This window comes from Hypanus sabinus, chromosome 20 (genome assembly GCF_030144855.1).
Source record: "Hypanus sabinus isolate sHypSab1 chromosome 20, sHypSab1.hap1, whole genome shotgun sequence".
Lineage (NCBI taxonomy): Eukaryota > Metazoa > Chordata > Chondrichthyes > Myliobatiformes > Dasyatidae > Hypanus > Hypanus sabinus.
Window position 1 is genome coordinate 8,418,840 of NC_082725.1, and position 20,592 is coordinate 8,439,431.

The 20,592-nt window shown below is 42.3% G+C and overlaps 1 protein-coding gene across 1 annotated transcript in view; it reads left to right on the forward strand.

The window, feature by feature from the left end:
* colq (collagen-like tail subunit (single strand of homotrimer) of asymmetric acetylcholinesterase) overlaps positions 1–20,592 on the forward strand; it is a 92,379-nt gene that overhangs the window by 31,358 nt on the left and 40,429 nt on the right. The window contains exons 4-10 of the mRNA XM_059945032.1: positions 1,595–1,639; positions 3,041–3,067; positions 7,065–7,136; positions 9,255–9,317; positions 15,839–15,865; positions 17,446–17,490; positions 17,669–17,704. Coding sequence (XP_059801015.1) covers positions 1,595–1,639; positions 3,041–3,067; positions 7,065–7,136; positions 9,255–9,317; positions 15,839–15,865; positions 17,446–17,490; positions 17,669–17,704 — 315 coding nt within the window. The remainder of the gene's footprint in view (positions 1–1,594; positions 1,640–3,040; positions 3,068–7,064; positions 7,137–9,254; positions 9,318–15,838; positions 15,866–17,445; positions 17,491–17,668; positions 17,705–20,592) is intronic.

Consider the following 20,592-nt stretch of genomic DNA (forward strand, 5'->3'; position numbering starts at 1 on the left):
AACCATCAGAGCAGGGCCTCAAGTTCAGCCATCTGAGCCCAGTCATTACTCACAAACAATTCCAGCTTGTAAACTTGCAAATTGGTTAATATATTGATTAATGTTCCTTTTATTGGGATGTGGATGTTGGCAAGCAACACTAGTATTCATTGCTTGTCCCTAGTTGCCCTTGAGAATGTGGTAGTGAGCTGTCTTCTTGAACTGCTACAGTACTTCTGATGAGGGTATCTCTTTTGTTCTTTTTGGGAGAAGGCAAAGTCAAAGTAAATTTATTATCTTAGTGTGTATATATCACCAAATACTACCTTAAGTTTCATTTCTTTGCAGGCCTTTACAGAAAATAAAGAAACACAATAGAATTTATGAATAACTGTACATAAATAAAAACTGACAAACAACCAAAGTGCAAAAGAGTGCATTATCAATGCTCTGAAGAGATTGTCTGGCTGGTGTCAGAGGTCACGTAAGCAGGACTTGTGATATGCACCGGCTGCTCATACGAGCATCCACCACCGGCTTCCATGGCTTCATATGACCCTACTTTGGGGGCTATGCAGGTGCTACACCTTACCCAAGAGTGACCTGCGGGCGAGCAGAGGGAAGGAATGCCTTAAACCTCCTTTAGTAGAGATGAATCCCAGCCCATCACTCTAAACTCTAGGCATGCTGAAGTCAAAATACAGACAGACATACCTGATTGATCCCGAGGGAAATTGAGTAATTAATTAACCAGACTGTGATTAGTCATAATTAAGTATAGGAGATTCTGTAGATGCTAAAAATATGGAGCAGCCCAGGGATGTGGAGGAGTTAGAGTTCAGGTTGGAGTCTAGGAACTCAGCAGGTCAAGCAACATCTATGGAGGGGAATAAACAGTCAGTATTTTGGGCCAAAACACTTCATCGGGACTGGAAAGGAAGGAAAAAGAGGCTAGAAAATGTGGAGGGGCAGGGGAAGGAGTACAAGCTAGAAATGATGTGAGACCAGATGAGTGGGTGGGGGGAGGGATGAAGTAAGAAGCTGGGAGGTGAGAGGCAGAAAAGCTAAAGCATGGACGAAGGAGGAATCTGATTGGAGGGAACAGTGGACCCTAGGAGAAAGGAGAGGAGGGGTACTAGAGGTGGGTGAAGAGCAGGTAAGAGGAAGTCCAGAACAGGAAATGAAAAAAGGGAGAAAAGAGAGAGGGAGAAATTACCATAAGTTAGAGAAATCGATGTTCATTCCATCAGGTCGGAGGCTACCCAAACAGAATGCGAGGGATTCTCTTCCAACCTGCGACTGGCCTCATCATGGCAACAGAGGAGGCCTTGGACCACATGTTGGAATGGGAATGGGAACTTTATTAGAAATGACTGACCACCGGGATATCCCACCTTGCGTAGCAGATGAAAAAAGGTGCGCGATGAGGCTCATATTTACAGTGTGAGGTTATCATTAAATCTTAATCATTTCGCAGAAAGGTGTGCATTTCAAGTTGGTGTCATGGTCATTGTGGCCTACAGGAACTGTTCCTTGTACTGTTCCTTGTTTTATGATCTAGATGTACATGATTGTAGCATTTGAGATTAGCCATTTACCTTTGTTATACCATCAGGGCCCACGAGGAATTCCAGGAATTATGGGACCAAAAGGGGAGACTGTAAGTATATGTGATTCTTTAACCTAAATTTGCTCAAAGTTCAAAGTAAATTAATTATCACAGTACATCTATGTCACCATATACAACCCTGAGGTTCGTTTTCTTGTGGACATACTCAGTAAATCCAATAGCCATAATAAAATCAATGAACGATCACGCCCAACAGGACGGACAAGCAACCAGTGTACAAGAGGTAACAAACTGTGCAAATACAAAAGAAAAAAAAGAATAAAAATAAATAAATAAGCGATAAGTATTAAGAACATCAGTTGAAGAGTCCTTGAAATTGAATCCGTAGGTTGTGGGAACAGTTCAATGTTCCCTCTAATTTATAATAACCAGTGTGTACAAAAATCTTGTGCAATTTTTTTGCCCAGTGACCACAGTATATGGATATTGAAATAATTTCTTCAATAAAAACAGTATTAGTAAGCCAATTCTAAAATATGCAAACAAATCATCGCAAACTCCAGAGAAAGAAAATGTGATTGTGTACGATTGTGAAGTATACTTAAAGAGGCCAGCGAGACAGAGGGTGACGCTAGTAGCAAAAGGTGTGTGCACGTGCACTGACACACTCCTTAGAGGGAACATTGGGCAAGTGACGGGGCAAGTGAAGTTCAGCATGCTCATAATTTGTGGTTTATATTTTCAGTTCCTCTTTAGCCAAGGGAGCACAGCAGAGTCTCCACATCCTGAGGAGACTGAGACAAGTGAGCTCACCACTGCTCCCCACCATTCTCACCACATTCTACAGGAGCATCATCGGGGTCTCTCTCCTCCCCCTACTCAGAACATAGCTCAAAGGCATAGCATAAGCAGAGCCTCCAGTATCGTCAAAGACCCCTCTCGTCCTCCCCACAGTCTCTTTGACCTCCTGCCATCAGGCAGAAGGTACCGCAGTGTAACTGTCAGGCTGGGAAACTGCTTCTTCCCCAGGCTTTTGGATTTCTTCACACCCTGCTGGCACACAGCACACACACACACACACACCCTGTACAAATGCCTTGCTGGCACACCCCTCCAACCACTCCCTGATTCACAGGCTCATCTTTTATTGCTGCTGTTTCACATATTAATATGACTGTTTGTTTAATTATAATAGTGTCAGTAACATTATAGTGTCTTATATAAACATGCACCCCAGACTTTATGTCAACCTGTCAATCATCAGGCCGTGTCACTCAGGCACTTGAGCTAAAATTACTTTGCGATTGTGCATGCTGGATGGTAACTATGTACTGTGCTGTGTTTTGCTCCTTGGCCCCAGAAGAATGATGTTTTGTTTAGTTGTATGCATGTGTATGGCTGAATGAGGATAAATTTGAACTTGATATAACTATCATTTTGCAAATGCGTTAAGAATCAAATGTTAATCAAGTGTATTTCTGTCCCTTTTAGGGAGAAATTGGAAGACCAGGAAGAAAAGTAAGGCCCAGGTTCAGAACAAACCTTTTCACTGGTTTCTGCAGTTCCTCTCCTTTTGCCGATTATGTGTAACCTCATAAGGAGTACACTGTAGATAGAATAAATGCAAGCAGACTTTTCCCACTGCCGAAGTGAGACTAGAACTTGAGGTCACAGGTTAAGCATGAAACATGAAACAGTTAAGGGGAACCTGAGTTATAGAGAGAGGTTGAATAGCTTAGTATTTTACTCCCTGGAGCACAGGAGAATGAGAGATTTGATTAAGGTATACAAAATTATTAAGGGTATAGTTAGGGTTAATGCAAGCAGACTTTCCCCACTGAGATTGGGGAGACTATAACTAGAGGTTATAAGTTAAGGGTGAAAGGTGAAATATTTAAAGGGAACATGAGGGGGAATGTCTTCACTCTGGGGGTGGAATGAGATGCCAGTGTAAGTGGTGGTTGTGGGTTTGACTTCAGTGTTTAAGAGAAGTTTGGCAAAGTACACGTCTGGATGTGGGGAGATCAGGGCCCTCAAGGATCATTGTCCTTGACGATTACACCTGTGAGAAGTTCATCCAGCTGCAGCTTCTCACTCCTGTGTTAAGGAGTCGGAGCTGGAACTGGATGAACTCTGAATCATTTGGGAGTCTGTGGGGCTGATAGAGAGGACATACAAGGAGGTAATTACAGCCAAGGTACAGGACTCCAGTAACTGGGTAACCATAAGGAGGGGGAAAGAGGCAGCCAGTGCAGAGAAGCCATGTGGCCATTCCCCTCAACAATAGGTACACCGCTTTGGAATTTGTTGGGGGCGGGGGGGAATGACCTAGTAGAGGAAAGCCACAGTAGTCAGGTCTCTAGACTGATCCTGGCTCTGTGACTCAGAAGGGAAGGTGGGAGATGAGGCAAGCTGTAGTAATAGGGGATTTATTGGGTCGGGGAATAGAGTTGGTGCAGGAGGAAGGCTTCAGATTTTTGGATCACTGGGCTCCCTTCTAGGGAAGGTGGGACCTGTACAGAAAGGACTGTGCACCTGAACTGGAGAGGGCTCATATCCTAGCGGGAAGGTTTGTTAGTGCTGCGGGGGAGGGTTTAAACTAGAGTTGCAGGGGGATGGGAACCAGAGTGCCAAAAGAGATAATGAAGTGGTTTTGGAGACATGTTGTTAAGACCTCAGACAAAGTCAAGAATCAAAAGATCGAGTATGGTGGATGATGCACCATCGATAACTCTCGGAGACATGAGGCGAGATATAGGCTTTTATTGACTGCAAGACAGAACAGGCTGCAATTGACCACCACACTACATCCTGGAGGCTGAGGCCGGGGCTGTGTCTCCAATCGCCTTTATACCGGGGTCTGTGGGAGGAGCCACAGGAGCAGTCAGCAGGGGGGGCATGTCCAGACAGGTATATGTAGTTCACCACAGTGGAACTAATGTTCTAAGCTGTGTACAGTGCATCTCACTACGGGGAGTATTGTACAAAAGACAGATGAGCTTAGGGCATGGATCAGCGTGCACAATTATGACATTGTAGCTATTAGAGACTTGGTTGCAGGAGGGATAGGACTGGTAGCTCAGTGTACTTTCTTTTAGATGTGATAGAATGGGAGGGATTAAAGGGAGAGGGGTGGCATTGCTAACCAGGGAAAAGGTCATGGTAGTGCTCAGTCAGAATAAACCGGAGAGCTCAGCTCATGAGGCTTTATGGGTAGAACTATGGCATAAGAAATGGGATGTTATAGACAGCCCAACAAATGGTCCTCAGGAAGATCAGATTGGGAATCTATGCGTGGAGCTGAAAGAGATGGAGGATCTCTTAAATGGATGTTTTGCATCTGCATTTACTTGGGAGATGGACACAAGAGTCTACAAAAGTGAGGTAAAGCAGCTGTAAGATCATGGACTCCAGACAGATTACCGAGGAGGAGGTGTTTGATGTCTTGAGGCAAATTATGGTGGATAAATCCCCAGGGCCTGACATCGTGTTCCCTCTGACTCTGAGAGGCATAGCGGAGATATTTAAAACATCCTTAACCACAGGTGAGGTGCCGGAGGATATCTAATGTTGTTCCATTGTTTAAGAAAGGCTCTAAGAATGAGCCTGATATCAGTAGTCGGAAAGTTAGTGGAAGGTGTTCTCAGGGACCAGATAGAAAAGTATATGGATAGACAGGGACTGATTAGTCAACCTGGCTTTGTGTATGGTAAGTCATATATAACCAACATTATAGAGTTTATCAAGGAATTTACCCAAATTTGATGAAGGCAAGGTTGCGGATGTTGTCTACATGGACTTTAGCAAGGCCTTTGACAAGGTCCAGCTTGGGAGGTTGGTCAAGAAGGTTTAGTCACTTGGCATTCAAGATGAGATAGTAAGTTAGATTAGACATAGGCTTTGCGGGAGAAGCAAGAGAGTCAATTGGAGGATTGTGGCTAATGGTGCTGGGTCTGTTGTCGTTTTGGTCATCTATCTACAGGAAAGATATAAATAAAATTGAAAAAGAGAAGAGACTATTTACAAGGATATTTCCGGGACTTGAGGGTCTGAGTTAAAAGGAAAGGTTGAATGTGTTCAGACTTTATTCCCTAAAACATAGAAGATATGAGGGGCATAAAAAGGGTAAATGCGAGGAGACTTTCTCCTCTGAGGTTGGGTGAGACTAGAACTAGAGGTCATGGGTTAAGGGTAAAATGTGAAAGTTTAAGGGGAACAAGGTGTGGTGAGAGTGGAACCATCTGCCAGTGCAAGTTGTGGATGCAGATTCTATTTCAACATTTAAGAAAAATTTGGATAGGTATATGGATTGGAGGGCTATGGTCCTGGTACTGGCTGATGGAATTAGGCAGATTAATGGGCCAAGGGCCTGTTTCTGTGTTGTGGTATTCAACAACTCTACATGGATGGGAGAGCTCCAGGTGTGAGTTGATAGGACAAGGTAAGACAGAATAGCAGTCTAGCACTGGCCAGATGGACTGAAGGGCCTTTTCTGTGCTTTAGTGCTGTATTCCTCTATCCCATCTAAAATAAGCTTGTTATTGCATTGCTAATAGCAAAATAATATGCCTCTTGGCTTCCAAATCGTAAAGTGAGGGGATTTAGGCATTTACATCCTTGGTGTTACTCCACCACTGGTGTGTTGTGGGAGTACACAGAAGATCAAAAGCAATGAGCTGGTTGCTGGCTGTGTGCCCAGAGACCCGAGACCTTTGGGACAGGACTCGGAAAAAGCGATGCAACAAACTTTGAAAACCATAAATCGGCGAGTTGTTGCTGCGAAATGGGGACACCTCTTTTTCCCTTACTAGGGAGAGAGAGAGCCTGTTGTATGTTGAATAACTGGGAGAATGAGTAGTTTTTAGGGTACTAGAGGTCTGTGTCTTTATCGATGCTTTGCTGCACACTTGGGTGCTCGGTGGAGGGTGTAGATGCTTTTTTGCTGGTGGGGGAAGGGGGTATTGTTACTTTGCCGCTGCTTATGTGTGGGAGGGGAGAGTTGGGGGGCTTCAGGGTTCTAACTTTTAACTGTCATTCATTCTTTGGGGCACTCTGTTTTCATGGATGTTTGCGAAGAAAAAGAATTTCAGCATGTATGTCGTATACATTTCTCTGAAATGTATTCTCACTTTTAGCTTGAAAAAGCGATACACATTTATTGTGACTGTTATTTGCATAAATCGTGCAATGAAACTGAGTTTCTGGATACCGGTCTTCCTGATTTTTTTTCTGCATGGTCTTCAGCCTTTGAAACTTCGTGTCTCAGTGCAGAGTGAAGTGGTGCTCTTTACAATGATTTGTGCTGCACTGTATTAACAATTGAATTCCTCGTTATCTTTGCAACACAGTGAGATGAATTCCTTGACATATAATTGTACATCGGAGTGAACACATACCATGCTTGAACCAGCTACTGTAGGTTAATGGCTGATTCAAATCCATAGAGTGTGATCTGAAAGCTCTTAAAGAATCCAAATTGAGAAACTGGACTGATTAGTAAATGCTTATTTCCTAGGGCAGTGCAGGCTTACCAGGACCCCTTGGAATGCCAGGGCCTGCAGGCCCTCCAGGACCAATTGGGCTCAAGGTAAGGCAACTTCATTTCCCAGGTTGATGGAGGCACATGGCCCTCACACATAGACACATTAAAGTTTAAAGTAAACTTGTTATCAAAGCATATCACTATATATCACTATATACCACTGAGATTCATTTTCTTGCAGGCATTCACAAAGAAATAAAGTAGAATCAATGAAAAACTATAAAGAAAGGCAGGCTGCCAAATAGCCAATGTGCACAAGACAAACTGTGCAAGTACAATAAATAAATAATGCTGAGAACTTGAGTTATAGAGCCCTCCCCCACCCACCTATTTTCCCCCTTCACTGGTCAATTTGTACTCCTTCCTCTCCCCACCCCCCATCCTTCTTATCCTGGCTCTTCCCCCTTCCTTTCCAAGGGTCTCAGCCTAAAACGTTGACTGTTTATTCCTCCCCATTGATGCTGCCTGACCTGCTGAGTTCCTCCTTCATTTTGCCTTCTGTCCTCCGGATTTCCAGCATCTGGAGAATCTCTTGTGCGCATATATAAATGTTGCCTTTCTCCGGAATTTATGAAGACCAGACAAAATTTTAAATCAAATTATCTTTCCAAATGGTTGGGTGAGATGAAAACTAGAGGTCATAGTTGAAGGATAAAAGGTGACATATTTAAGGAGAACCTATGGAGGAACTTCTTCACTCAGAGGGTGTTGAAAGTTGTGAATGACCTGCCAGGGGAAATAGTGGATTCAGCTTTGATTGTAACATGTAAGAGTAGTTTGAATAAGTACGTGGATAGGTGGTTATGGAAGTCCAAGCAAAGGTTGTTTGGAACTAGGTAGAATCAAATTTAGCATGGACAGGATGGGCTGAATGGCTGGTTTCTATCCTGCAGTGCTCTGTAGCTTTATGATTCTGTCTGTCTGCTTAATCCTACAAGTTTACAAAACAATAACATCTATTCAGCCATAAAGTCTAAATTCAAGTGCTCTTATCTGTAACAAACAGCTGACTGGCCCTTTGGTGGACATGGAAAAGTTTAAAAATAAAGTTTGTTCTCCCGGGAAGCCTCTCTTCAGTTCAGTGCTGAGTTGTTGACCTTTTCAGTGGCTCTGACCTCATCATGTTCTGAGGTGCCACAACACAGCTGCAATGCCACTTTTCAAATTCACACTGTCGATTCAATACTGACCTTTAGATAAAAGGTGGATTATACTGGCAAGAGATTCTGCAGATGCTGAACATCTTGTGCTTACTTTATTTACTTGGGCACGTCAACCTTCCTGGCGCATAGGTCACTTACAGAAGCTCACTAGAGTCTTCTGGCCTGGGCCAGTCTTTCAAGTTTTCCCAGGTGTAGCCCATCTTCTTGATGGATCCTTCCTCTACCAAGGATGAGGTTTTTGGAGTGTCTTTTGGTGTTACTATAGCTAAGTTTCTACAGTATGGGGTTGCTAGCGCCATGTCCAAACCTTGTAATTTTGCTGTCCAAAGACGTGGGAACATTCATGACTGAGTTGGAAATCGTGAACAACACACACAAAATGCTGGAGGAACTCGGCAAGTCAGGCAGCATCTATTGGAGAGGAATAAGCAGTTGACACTTAGGGCTGAGACCCTTCATCAGGTCTGAAAAGGAAAGCGGGAAAAAGCCAGAATAGGAAAATAGGGGGAGAGGAAGGAGTACAAGCTGGCAGGTGACAGGAGAGGGGGAAAGTGGGTGTGTGGGGGGAGAGGGGTGATGAAGTAAGAAGCTGAGAGGTGATAGGTGGAAGAGATAAAGGGCTGAAGAAGGAGGAACCTGATAGGCAAGGAGAGTGGACAACCTTGGAGAAAGGGAAGGAGGAGGGGCACCAGAAAGAGGTGACGGGAAAAGAGCAAGAGGGGAGCCTGAACAGGAATAGAGAGAAGGGAAGGGAACCAGCAGTGTGGAAACTTGCAGTACCTCAGTGCTGCCTACATAAAGTAACTGCATCATTGTTTTGCCTACAAAAATAACTGTTCATTGATAAATTTTCCAAGGAAGATAATATCCTTTTATTTTTATTAAGCAAGAGGAATCTTTACAGAGAGTTACTTCCTTTGGTACACTTTTCAGTCACTGTGGCATTTAAATTCAAAAGTTTATTTATTCTCCAATGGTTGACCTTGTTTCTTATTTTCAGGGTGAAATGGGAGATATCGGATTAACAGGATTGCCAGGCGCTAGAGGACCAATGGGCCTCAAGGTTTGTGATATTCACTTCTTGAGCGTATCTTGTGCTAGAATGCTTGGCTTGCTACCCACTAATTGAAAGGAATTTAACCTCTCACGAATGGACCATTTTCAAATGAAGCCTGGTTGTGTAGTTGAAGACATTGTATTTATGTTGTCTGTTGGGATTTTATTGATGTGATTATTCCACAGATTTTTTCCTTCATTTTCATTATAAAAGACTAGTCTTTTTGTCAATCTTTTACTCAATGTAAGCTGGATTATACCATTATGTACGAGGGGTGATTGATAAGTTTATGGCCTAAGGTAGAAGGAGTCAATTTTGGAAAACCCAGCACATTTATTTTTCCTGTATTTACACACTTCATCCAGCGGTCGTGGAGCATACGGATCCCTTCTTTGTAGAAGTTGGTGTCTGGGACCTCCAGAAGTGGTCCACAGCATGGGGTGATTGATAAGTTCATGGCCTAAGGTAGAAGGATATGGTTATTAACTTCAAACTTTCTGCATTTTCACTCAGAGTTGAACTGCATGTGCGTGTAATGAGAGCTGTATAACTCATCTCCTTCTACCATAGGCCACCAATTTATCAATCACCCCTGCTGTGGCCCACCTGGAGGTTCAAGATGCACTCGTTACGTGCACGTGCAGTTCAACTCTTTGAGTGATTATGCAGAAAATTTGAAGTTAGTATCTCATCTCCTTCTATGTTAGGCCATGAACTTATCAATCACCCCGGTGTGGACCACTTCTACAAAGAAGGGATCTGTATGTTCCACGACCACTGGATGAAGTGTGTAAATGTAGGAGGAGACTATGTTGAAAAATAAATGTGCTAGGATTTCTAAAATTGACTCCGTCTACCATAGGCCACAAACTTATCAATCACCCCTTGTATAATCTGTTTTAGAAAAAAAACTTTAGTTTGCATAAGTCCACTGTTTTTAAGTGGATTGGCATGGACTGGATGGGCCAAATGGCCTGTTGATTTGCTGTAATTTTCTATGATTCTATGTTATAGAGAGGCACTTTTCTCCTAACCTTGTTTCTTTTCTGTGAGTTTTTGGATTCCAGTAGAACATTTTATCAGTTAATATAAATTATATTGGAAGTGGCCATTCAGTAAGAGCAGTCAGTCAGTATTGCAATTATCAAACCTAATAAATAGTGAAAAACTTAGATAAAGCGGACATGGTGGGGATGTGTTCTAATAGTGGGGGGTAGTTCAGGACTCGAGGGCACAGCCTCAGAATACAAGGGCATCCTTCTAGAACAGAGATGAAGAGGAATTTCTTTAGCCAGAAGGTGGTGAATCTGTGGAATTCATTGCCACAGATGGCTGTGGAGGCCAAGTCATTGGGTGTATTTAAAGTGGAGGTTGACAGGTTCATGATTAGAAAGGGAGCAAAGGTTGCAGGGAGAAGGCAAGAGAATGAGGTTGAGAGCCTTGCTGGAATGGTGGAGCAGACTTGAAGGGTTGAATGGCCCTGTGGTCTAGCACGGTAGAGATTCTTTCTTGAGGAGGAGGCAGGGAGAAGAGGGTTGAAGCAAAAATAATGGGCAATAAGGAAAGTGTTAGTAAAAAAAAAGAGTGGTCATGCCCACAGCTGACTAACACTAACTTGTACGACTTTGGTATAAGGGAGGAACCCAGAGGAAACCCATGTGATCACAAGAAGAGCATACACACATACAAAATACAAAAGGCAGCAGTCGGAATTGAATCCCGATCACTGCCGCTTTAAAGCATTTTGTTAGATGCTGTGCATGAATCTGTGGAGGTCAAATGATTAGGTATACTTGAAGTGGCACTTGATGGATTCTTGATTAGTAAAGTTGTCTCTAAATAAATAAATACATAAACAAACAATTACATTTTCCCACCATTAACAGGCAGTCAGTTTGTTCTTACAGCTTGTAAATTTCTTAAGCACAAACATAGCAGAGGGAAGCAAATTGCCACAATACATACAGCATGATACAAGACAGGCTAATCATTTAGCTTCAGGATGGATGATTGATGCACCATCAGTAACTCTCGGAGACGTGAGGCGAGATAGGCTTTTATTAGCTGGAAAAAAGCACTGTCAGCAGCAAGAGACCATCACACAACATCCTGGAGACTGAGGGAGGAGCAGTGCCTCCAATTGCCTTTATACAGGGGTCAGTGGGAGGAGTCACAGGAGCAGTCAGCGGGGGGCGTGTCCAGACAGGTATACGTAGTTCACCGCAATGATCTGATAAAGTAGTCTATTTTAGAAGCTATTTTTCCATCCACATTTTTGCACATACTTGGAGTAAACAAATACCACTTCTGTAAATTTTAATTTAATTGGAGATATTTATTTTAACCTTCTACTTGTAGTTCCAAGTAGCTGTTTGCATGGGACAGCAGGCACACGCCAGCAACTGCTTCGACGGGCAAGCTAAAGTAGGTGAGGGTACCCAACTGCCTCAAACTCCAGTGAGATGGACACACGCCTGTCCTAGCACGTGAAGTCAGCTCCAGCAGATTGGGCAGATGAGATCTACAGTGAGATCCAATGGACAGGGAGGTGGTTCTGCAACACTTCATGGTGAGCGAAGGGCATGACAAGGCACAGACGTCATGGTTATCCACTACAGACGAGGACCCTTATTAGTGACGACTATTCATACCGCTGGACCGCAACTACTGAGGTTGAGCGAGGTGGAACTGCCCCGGTGAATTAGTTTTCCCACTTATAAAAATTCTCCCGCACAGGTTTACTGTCATGTTGAACATGACAGACAACCACCACTGAACTCGGGTTAACATAGAAGGTAGAGGCTATATCGTTATTGAATCAGCTCATGTAGAGCCACAGATGTTGGAGCTGGAAATTCTGGAACATTCTGAAATTGGAACAAGAAGATGAACAGCCTATAACTTTGCACCACACATTGATTTAACTTTGTTGTTTTCATTTCAAGCAAGATGATTAAAAAAACACAACCAACAGAGATGATTAATATGCTTTCAATTAAAATAACTGAAAGAGGGATTTGGCAGAAGAACAGACAGAGCTTGGACAGGCTCATATTACAAAAGCACTGTCGTCCAGTCTTCCTGTCACTTACCCTCTTGCACTTCTGTCAAATCCCTACAAAATACACTGAAGAATACAAGTTCAGATTTCAAAGTAAAATTTATTATCAAAGTACATATATGTCCCCAAATACTACCCTGAGATTCATTTTCTTGTGGGCATTTACAGAAAAATACATACAATAGAATTTATGAAGAACTATGCATGCCAGGTTTACTATCAGAGTTGAAATGGAATACTCCCCCATTTCTCTGGAAGAGTCCTACTTCAGTAACACCTGAATTCCCTTGTTATCCAACACAAAAACAACCTTCTGGCATCATATGGACTTCACTGCAATTTAACTCCTTTCTCTCCAGCACAATGCCGTAGTATCACTTCCGCTAAATCAGGGGTTCGTTAACGAGTCCATGGATAGATTCTGGGGGGGTGGGGGGGGGAGGGTCTGCAAACTTAAATGGGAAAAAATTTACATCTTTATTTTCACTACCCTGTAGCTGAAATTTAGCATTTCCTTAAGTGATGAATATAAGCAACAAACCTCAGTAGTATTAGCAGCTATGGAAACTTTAATTCCATTTGGAACAACATATCTTTGTGAATCAGGATTTCAACACCTGTAGTTGTTAAAAATTGAAATTGAGTAGATGTCCAACATTACAGCGTGTTGATTTGTCGAAGACCACCCCACAGTTTAACGTTCTTATTCAAGCTAAGCAACAACAGCCTCCATATTGATATGTCTCTAAAAATAAATTTTAATTTCCCTATTTTGAATGTATAGTCTTGTTTAATCCATTTAACACATACATTACTATATCACAGATTTGTTATTTGCAAGTTGATAAAATTGGTTTATTTTGTAATCCTATGTATTTTATTTTATACATTTAAATACATTGTTTTGATCAGGGGTTCATAGGCTTCACTGGACTGCCAAATGTTTTCTGAACATTAAAAAGGTTCAGAACCCCTGAACAAAATCACCAGTATCTACGTAGTACGCAATCTGTAATGACTAGAAAACCAACAGTGACGGGCACAGCCAAACATTATGACTGGGAAGTTCTGCTCTCATTAGTGCATCATTTTAACTTGTAATGATATACTAGTACTTTCAAAAGCCTAACAAAATTGATTATCAAAGTACCAAAGTATATGTCACCATATACTACCCCAAGATCCATTTTCTTGCAGGTAATTCACAGTAGAACCAAGAAATACAGTAGAATCAGTGAAAAACTCCACACAAAGACTGACAAATAACGAATGTGCAAAAGATGATAAACTACAAATTTTTAAAAACCTAAATAATAAATAAATTAATAAACAAACAGTAATCCTGTTGAAAGGCCTTCAAGAGGACCACAACTTGTTGTAAGGTTTGGAGGCTTGCATGTCTCGATGACTCAGAGAGCTACACTGGTAAGGTCACCCATGCCAAACAGGTCAAAGCAGTAGAGGCCAGACCCAGAGTGATCCACCGGTCCTCCAGGTTTGGAGGTTCAGCTCGGGGCTAAATAACCCTGCCTGGTAAAACAAGATTTTTATGGAAACAACAATGAAGAATCCTTTTGTACTGACAGAGATGGAGGAGCTTCATTGCATGCCCTAAACGCCTGCAGTGTAATGGGCAGAAAGTAAGTAAACCTATCGAACGTCAAATGTTAAAAGGCTCAGATATGGAGAATGTGAAGAGGATGTTTCCTTTGGTGGCAGAATCGTTGACCAGAGGGCACGGCCTCAAAATAGAGTGACGTCTATTTAGAACGAAGATGAGGAGGAATTTCTTGAGCCAGAGGGTGGAGAATCTATGGAATTCATTGCCACAGGTGCCCGTGGAGGCCAGGTCACTGGGTGCACTTAAGGCGGAGGTTGATAGGTTCTTGATTAGTCAGGGCATGAAAGGATATGGGGAGAAGGCAGGAAAATAGAGTTGAGAGGGAAATGAATTAGCTATCATGAAATAGCAGGTAGACCCAATGGGCTGAAATATAGCCATTTGAGACAGGTATAGCAGCAACCAGTTAATTAATGTTAACACATCTAAATGGCATCTCCATGGTATGAAGGCTGTCTCTAGTGTATGAGGGCTTGTTCCTATGGTAAGAATGGAAGTCAAGTTGTTTCTGAATATACAGCAGAGCAGATACATATTGATTAAAATGCCACCTGCACAGGAATTAATTGTGCACACATGAATCGTACAGTCATTGAAACTAATAAGAATAACATCAATTAGACATTTTCTGATGAGAGTGAAAATGGCTTAATAATACATCAAAACCACTTTGTGAAGAACATGATGCCAAAGTTACGACAAGTGCAATCTTGATCTAGTAGGGAAATATTAATGTATTTCTTTTTAAATTTCTCTGCACGGATTACAGAGTTTTAATCCATCTGAATGGCTCACACTTTTCAAATGGCAGATCTATTTGACTATTTATAAAATACAGTTTCATGTTAGCATGGGGAATGGAGCTGAGCATTTTTGTTTTAGCCTGTTTTTGTGCTGTTGTTGTCTCCAATTGTCAGGGTACTCTGTGCCCTTGAACAGTGATAAACCTCAGAAGGACTTACAAACATGAGTGCAAAGTTCTGACATTGTGCAGTAACGTCTGTTCAATTACAGTGTTACTGTTCAATTATAATCTCTTTAACTCCAATATTTCATTTGCACTTTATTTTATTTTTAAAATCTGAAAATAAATCAATTATGTTCATTTCTGAAAATAGGTTCTTTGATCTGTTGATTGCTTCCAGCATTTCTCTTTCTCATTTCCAGTATCTGCAATATCTATTTTAAAATTTGTACATAATCTTTTCTGTATAATAGAGCTGTAGTTATAATTAATGAAAATAAAATATGTTAAAAGAAACAGTTTTATTGGAAGAGCTGTATATTGATTGAGTGTAGGTAGGAATAATAGAGGGGATGGAGGATTTAAGTGGTAACTGCAGGGAGGTCATTTTCTCTGGTAGAAGTTACTGTAAGAACTCAGAATACAATACTAAAATTGGAGTAAAGACCAGTTTCACAGAAAGTCAATCTAAAGATCTGTCACTGTGTCTGTCCCTCTCTTTCTCTCTCTGACCTTCTTTCCCTCCCCTCTCCTCCTCCCTCCCTGCCTCTGTCACTCCTCCATCTCCTTTTACCCTCCTCCCTCTCTCCTTCTCCATTTCCCTCTCCCACTCCCCTTCTCCCTTTTTATATATGAGCGCGCACACACACACACACACACACACACACACACACACATTTCTATGAGGGATGGGTCAACTAAAATTTTTCAAGACTGTGATGGTTATGATTTTGTTGTGTCAGTATCTCAGGAAAATCTGTGTATTCTCATGCAACCAAAACCACTTTATCATATTTAAAAGCAACCACTTGAAATCGTCTGAGCGGAAAGTTAGATCCTTGATGAAGATGAGATCATTGTTTTTTTTTGTTCTCTTCTAGGGTTTGACTGGACAAAAAGGTGAAAAGGTTCGTAAGTTACTAAAGAGCCATAAATTAACCTTATAAAACTTTACATGAATGCCTGTGTATCGTCCATCTGAACAAAGCAGGCTGTATGTGTGGATACAAAACCTTTTGCAAATGTGGTCAGAGCAGGCGTCCTGTCTTAGGGACAGGGTAACTGTATCAGGATCTATGTGCTGTTTTCTTCAGCTATCTCCAAAGACAGGCATGTTTGGGTGAGGGCAGAGTTTATTAACCTTCTCCATGAAAGCTCAAACGCAAGTCGTGGTTTCTGAGGAAGGTGGTTTTTAGCACGGCTTGCGTTTTCAGGATTGCTGAGGAGAAAATGATAAAGTAAAGGGGAAGCAAATGTTCTTCATGTTTGTTCCCTCCTAACAGACTCCTCCCACTTTACCTCTTCCATCTATCACCTCCAAGCTTCTTACTTCATCCCGTCTCCCCCACCCACCTTTCCCCTCACTTGGTGTCACAAATCATCTGCCAGTTTGTACTTTTTCCTCTCTCTTCCCCCGCCCCCAACCACCTTCTTATTCTGCCTTCTTCCCCCTTCCTTTCCAGCCACAATGAAACCCCTCTGCCTGTTCATTCTGTTCCGTAAGTGTTGCCTGGCCCACTGAATTCCTCCAGCATTTTGTGTGTGTGTGTTACTGAGATCTTATACAGTGTTCCAACCTGAAGCATCAACAATTCTTCCAACACCCCCTCTCCCCAAACGCTGCTTGATCTGCTGAGCTCCTCCAGCTTTTTGTGTGTGTTGCTCTGGATGATGATGTGTTGTGAGGGTGACGAGGTGGAGGTATGTCTCTATCCGGAGGAGGAGTAAGGTACTCCTTCCGTCTGCTAGCCTGCAAGTGATCCTTGAACAAGGTGTAGCACTTGCTTAGCCACACCTGTCCCCCACGCCCGATCAGGGTCACGTTAAGCCATGGGAGCAGGCAGTGACTCGGAGGCCCCCGTAGATGAGGGTCGACTTGGATTTTGTGTCTAGATACACAAGCCAGGGCAGTACAATATGGAGAGCAAGCAAGCAAGCTCACCCTCCCCACGCATAGAAGAAACCCAAAGCAATGGCAGAGACCAATACGGTTTGGCACCAGCAGCATCGCAGGAACTGGTAGTCAGTGTTGACCTCAACATAGGACTGCCATTGGGACTCTAGCTCTGGATTTTTACCTTGGGGTTTACTCCTAAAGCCTTTCCCATGAGGCTGTATAGCCACAAGGCAGTGGAGGATTGAGATCAGAGTTTTCCTTCTCCAAGGTGGGCTGCCAACCACACTCATGACCCTCAACTCCCAAAAGTCACATGAGCAGATGCTGCATATCACAAGCCCCAATTTTGCGACCACTGACTCCAGGCAGACGATCTCTGAAGAGTATTGATAATGGTTGGGGTCACCCCGTCTTGTAAAGACATTCTCCAGAAGAAGGCAATGGCAAACTACTTCTGTAGAAAAATTTGCCAGGACAATCATATTCATAGACCATGATCGCCTATGTTGTATGACGTGGCACATAATGATGGTGATGAAGCTGGCTGTAGAGAACGGGTTACTGTTCTAACAATGTACGCTTTATTTGCAGGGTATAATTGGTGAAAAAGGACAACAAGGAATCAAAGGAGAAATGGTAAGGATTTTGCTAAATATTTATATCTGTAAGCTACAAAGTTAATTACAGGTGTCACAGGTGCTGGTATTTATTGTACCTTTGTCTTGCAGTATGGAATGTGCTGTGACTTAAACTATAAATGTTGGAAACTTCTCTGACCAGATGACTGATCCTCTGAATCTTCTTTATCATTCAGGGTGTAATGGGTCTTCCTGGAATGCTGGGACAGAAGGTAAGTACATAGCACTGAAAGAGAGACAGAATAGGTTAGTACAGTTCGGCTCAAATTGTCCTTGCTGTATCTTGACTTATACACTCTGTGGCCACTTTATTTATGCATTGAGACAGGTTCTTCTAACCCTTCAAGCTGCACCACCCAGAAATCCCTAACTAATCGTGGGACAATTTACAATGATCAATTAACCTGCCAATCGGACTGTGGACTGTTTTGGACTGTGGGAGGAAGCTGGAGCACCAGGACGAAACCCACATGTTCACAGGGAGAAAGTACTAACTCCTTACAGGCAGTGGCTGGAATTGAACCCCAGTTGCCTGTACTGTAAAATGTTGTGCTAACCACTACGCAACTGAGCTGCCCCAAAATATTTCTTTTCCTCGTTTGGGAATACCTTTATTAGGTACACCTGTACACCTGCTCATTAATACAAATATCTAATCAGCTAATCGTGTGGTAGCAACTCGATACGTAAAAGCAAGCAGACATGGTCAGGAGATTCAGTTGTTGTTCAGATAAAATGTTAGAATTCAGAAGAAATGAGATCCAAGTGATTTTGGCAATGGACTGATTGTTAGAACCAGATGGGGTTGTTCGAGCGTCTCAGAAATTGATGATATCCAAAATGAAGCAAAATGAAACTACAGAGTATGTGCATTCTGGCTACAAGACCTAGGAACAGAGTCAGGCCCTTCAGCCCATTGAGTCTGTTCTGCTTTTTCATCATGGCTGATCTGTTTCCCTCTCAACCTCATTCTGTTGCCTGGCAGAACTGAAGACAATAAATAATTTACAATAAAAATAAATACAGGCAACAAATGTCAGAGTACCAAAGGAACATCATTCCTACTCATTTAACACCTGTTGTATTCTTCCCCTGTGCCATTCTTACAAGTTTACTATTGCCAACACAATATTAACAAATGTGGAAAATTGCAAAGTAATAATTTATGTATATGGTGTATATCTGTTTCCAATTTGGTTGACTGTAATCTCGCACTGTAAATAGTGGGCAGGATAAATGGGAAACCGAATTTTATAAACATCGGAGCCTGGAGCTTGGCAGATCACAAGTCATCATACAGGCAACAGGACAGTGCACAGGTGTTGCAGACAATCTTGATCTTGTACTTCATTTCTTCAGCATTAAGATGTCTGCAGAGATATTATTTAGCATATCAGCTTGTGGCAGGTGCTCGTGATGTGTAACCATTTGCAGAAATCAGAAGCAGAATCAGATTTAATATCACTGGCATATGCCATGATATTTTCTGTTGTGTGGTATCAGTACATTCCAATATGTAATAATAGAATGTTATTGTAAGTTACAGTAGGAAGTATTTTATATACTACGTATATATTTTTTTCTCTTTTTGCACTCTATATATATTTTTTAAATCATTAAATTAAAAAGAGAAAAAAATAGTGAGGTAGTGTTCATGGGTTCAATGTCCATTCAGAAATATGATGGAAGAAGTTTTTCCTGAATCATTGAGTGTGTGCCTTTGGCTCCTGTACCTCCTCCCTGATGGTAGCAATGAGAAGAGGGCATGTCCTGGGTGATGGGGGTCTTTAATGATAAATGGCCCCTTTTTGAGGCATTGCTCATCGAAGATGCTCTGGAAGCTGAGGAGGCTGGTGCCCATGATGGAGCTGACTGTTCGTAACATTTTGTAGCTTATTTGGTCCTGTGCAGTGCCAATCATCCCCTCCCCTCCCCTCCCCTCCACCCTCCCCCCCCCCCCCCCATATCCACTGGTTAGAATACTCTCAATGGTACACCTGTAGAAATTTTTGAGATTTCCTTACGCGTAGTATCATCTTATGGTCACAATGTTTATGCTTTAACTATCTACTTTGTTTTGCGGCATTCTCTGTGTATATTTAAAGAAGAGATTGATAGGTTCTTGATTAGTAAGGGTTTCAAATATTACAGGGAGAAAGCAGAAGAAGGCTTGAGGGGGAAAATAAATCATGATCGGATGACAGAGAAAGCTCAATGGACCAAATGGCCAAATTCTGTTCCTAAGCCTTATGCTCTTAAGGTCTCCTTTGCTCTCTTTTATTCACAACTGTCCATTTCCTTCTTCTTTAGCCCTTTACTTCTTCTAACCAACCCTTCCCGGCTTCAGACCACATTGGAGTATTGTGAGCAATTTTGGGCCCCTCATCTAAGAAAGTTCGTGCCGGCATATAAAGAGTCCAGAGGAAGTTCATGAGAATGATCCTGGGAATCAAATGGTTAATGTAGGGGGAGCGCTTAACAGTTCTTGGCCTGTATTGCCTGGGGTTTAGAAGAACCAGGGGGGATCTCACTGAAACCTATTAAACATTGAAAGGCCTAGATAGAGTGGATATAGAGAAGATGTTTCATATAGTCGGGGAGTCTAGGACCAGAAGGCACTTCTCAGAATAGAGGGATGTCCCTTTAGAACAGAGATGATGAGGACAAACTTCCGTAGCCCAAGGGTGGTGACTGTGGAATTCACTGCTGTGAAGGCCTAGTCGTAGGGTATATTTAACTTGGAGGTTGATAGGTTCTTGTTTAGTAAGTGTGTCAACTGTTACGGGGAGAAGGCAGGAGAATGGGGCTGACAGGAAAAATAAATCAGCTAATTGAACAGTGGAACAAACTGAATGGGCCGCGTGGCCTAATTGTGCTGCTAAGTTTTACACTATTATGGTTTTATGTGTGCTATTTAGCAAGCTGGGTGTTCTTTAATGCAGCAAGTGTGTAGCCTTATTCACTCCTCCAAAGCTACTGGCATTTTGTCAGTAAATTTGCCCTCTCTCTGTCTGCAGTTTTTCATTCCGTAATGAATATTGATGGATCTTTAGGACCCCTGACCTTCTGCAAGACTCCAGGCACTTTAATGCTCAATACT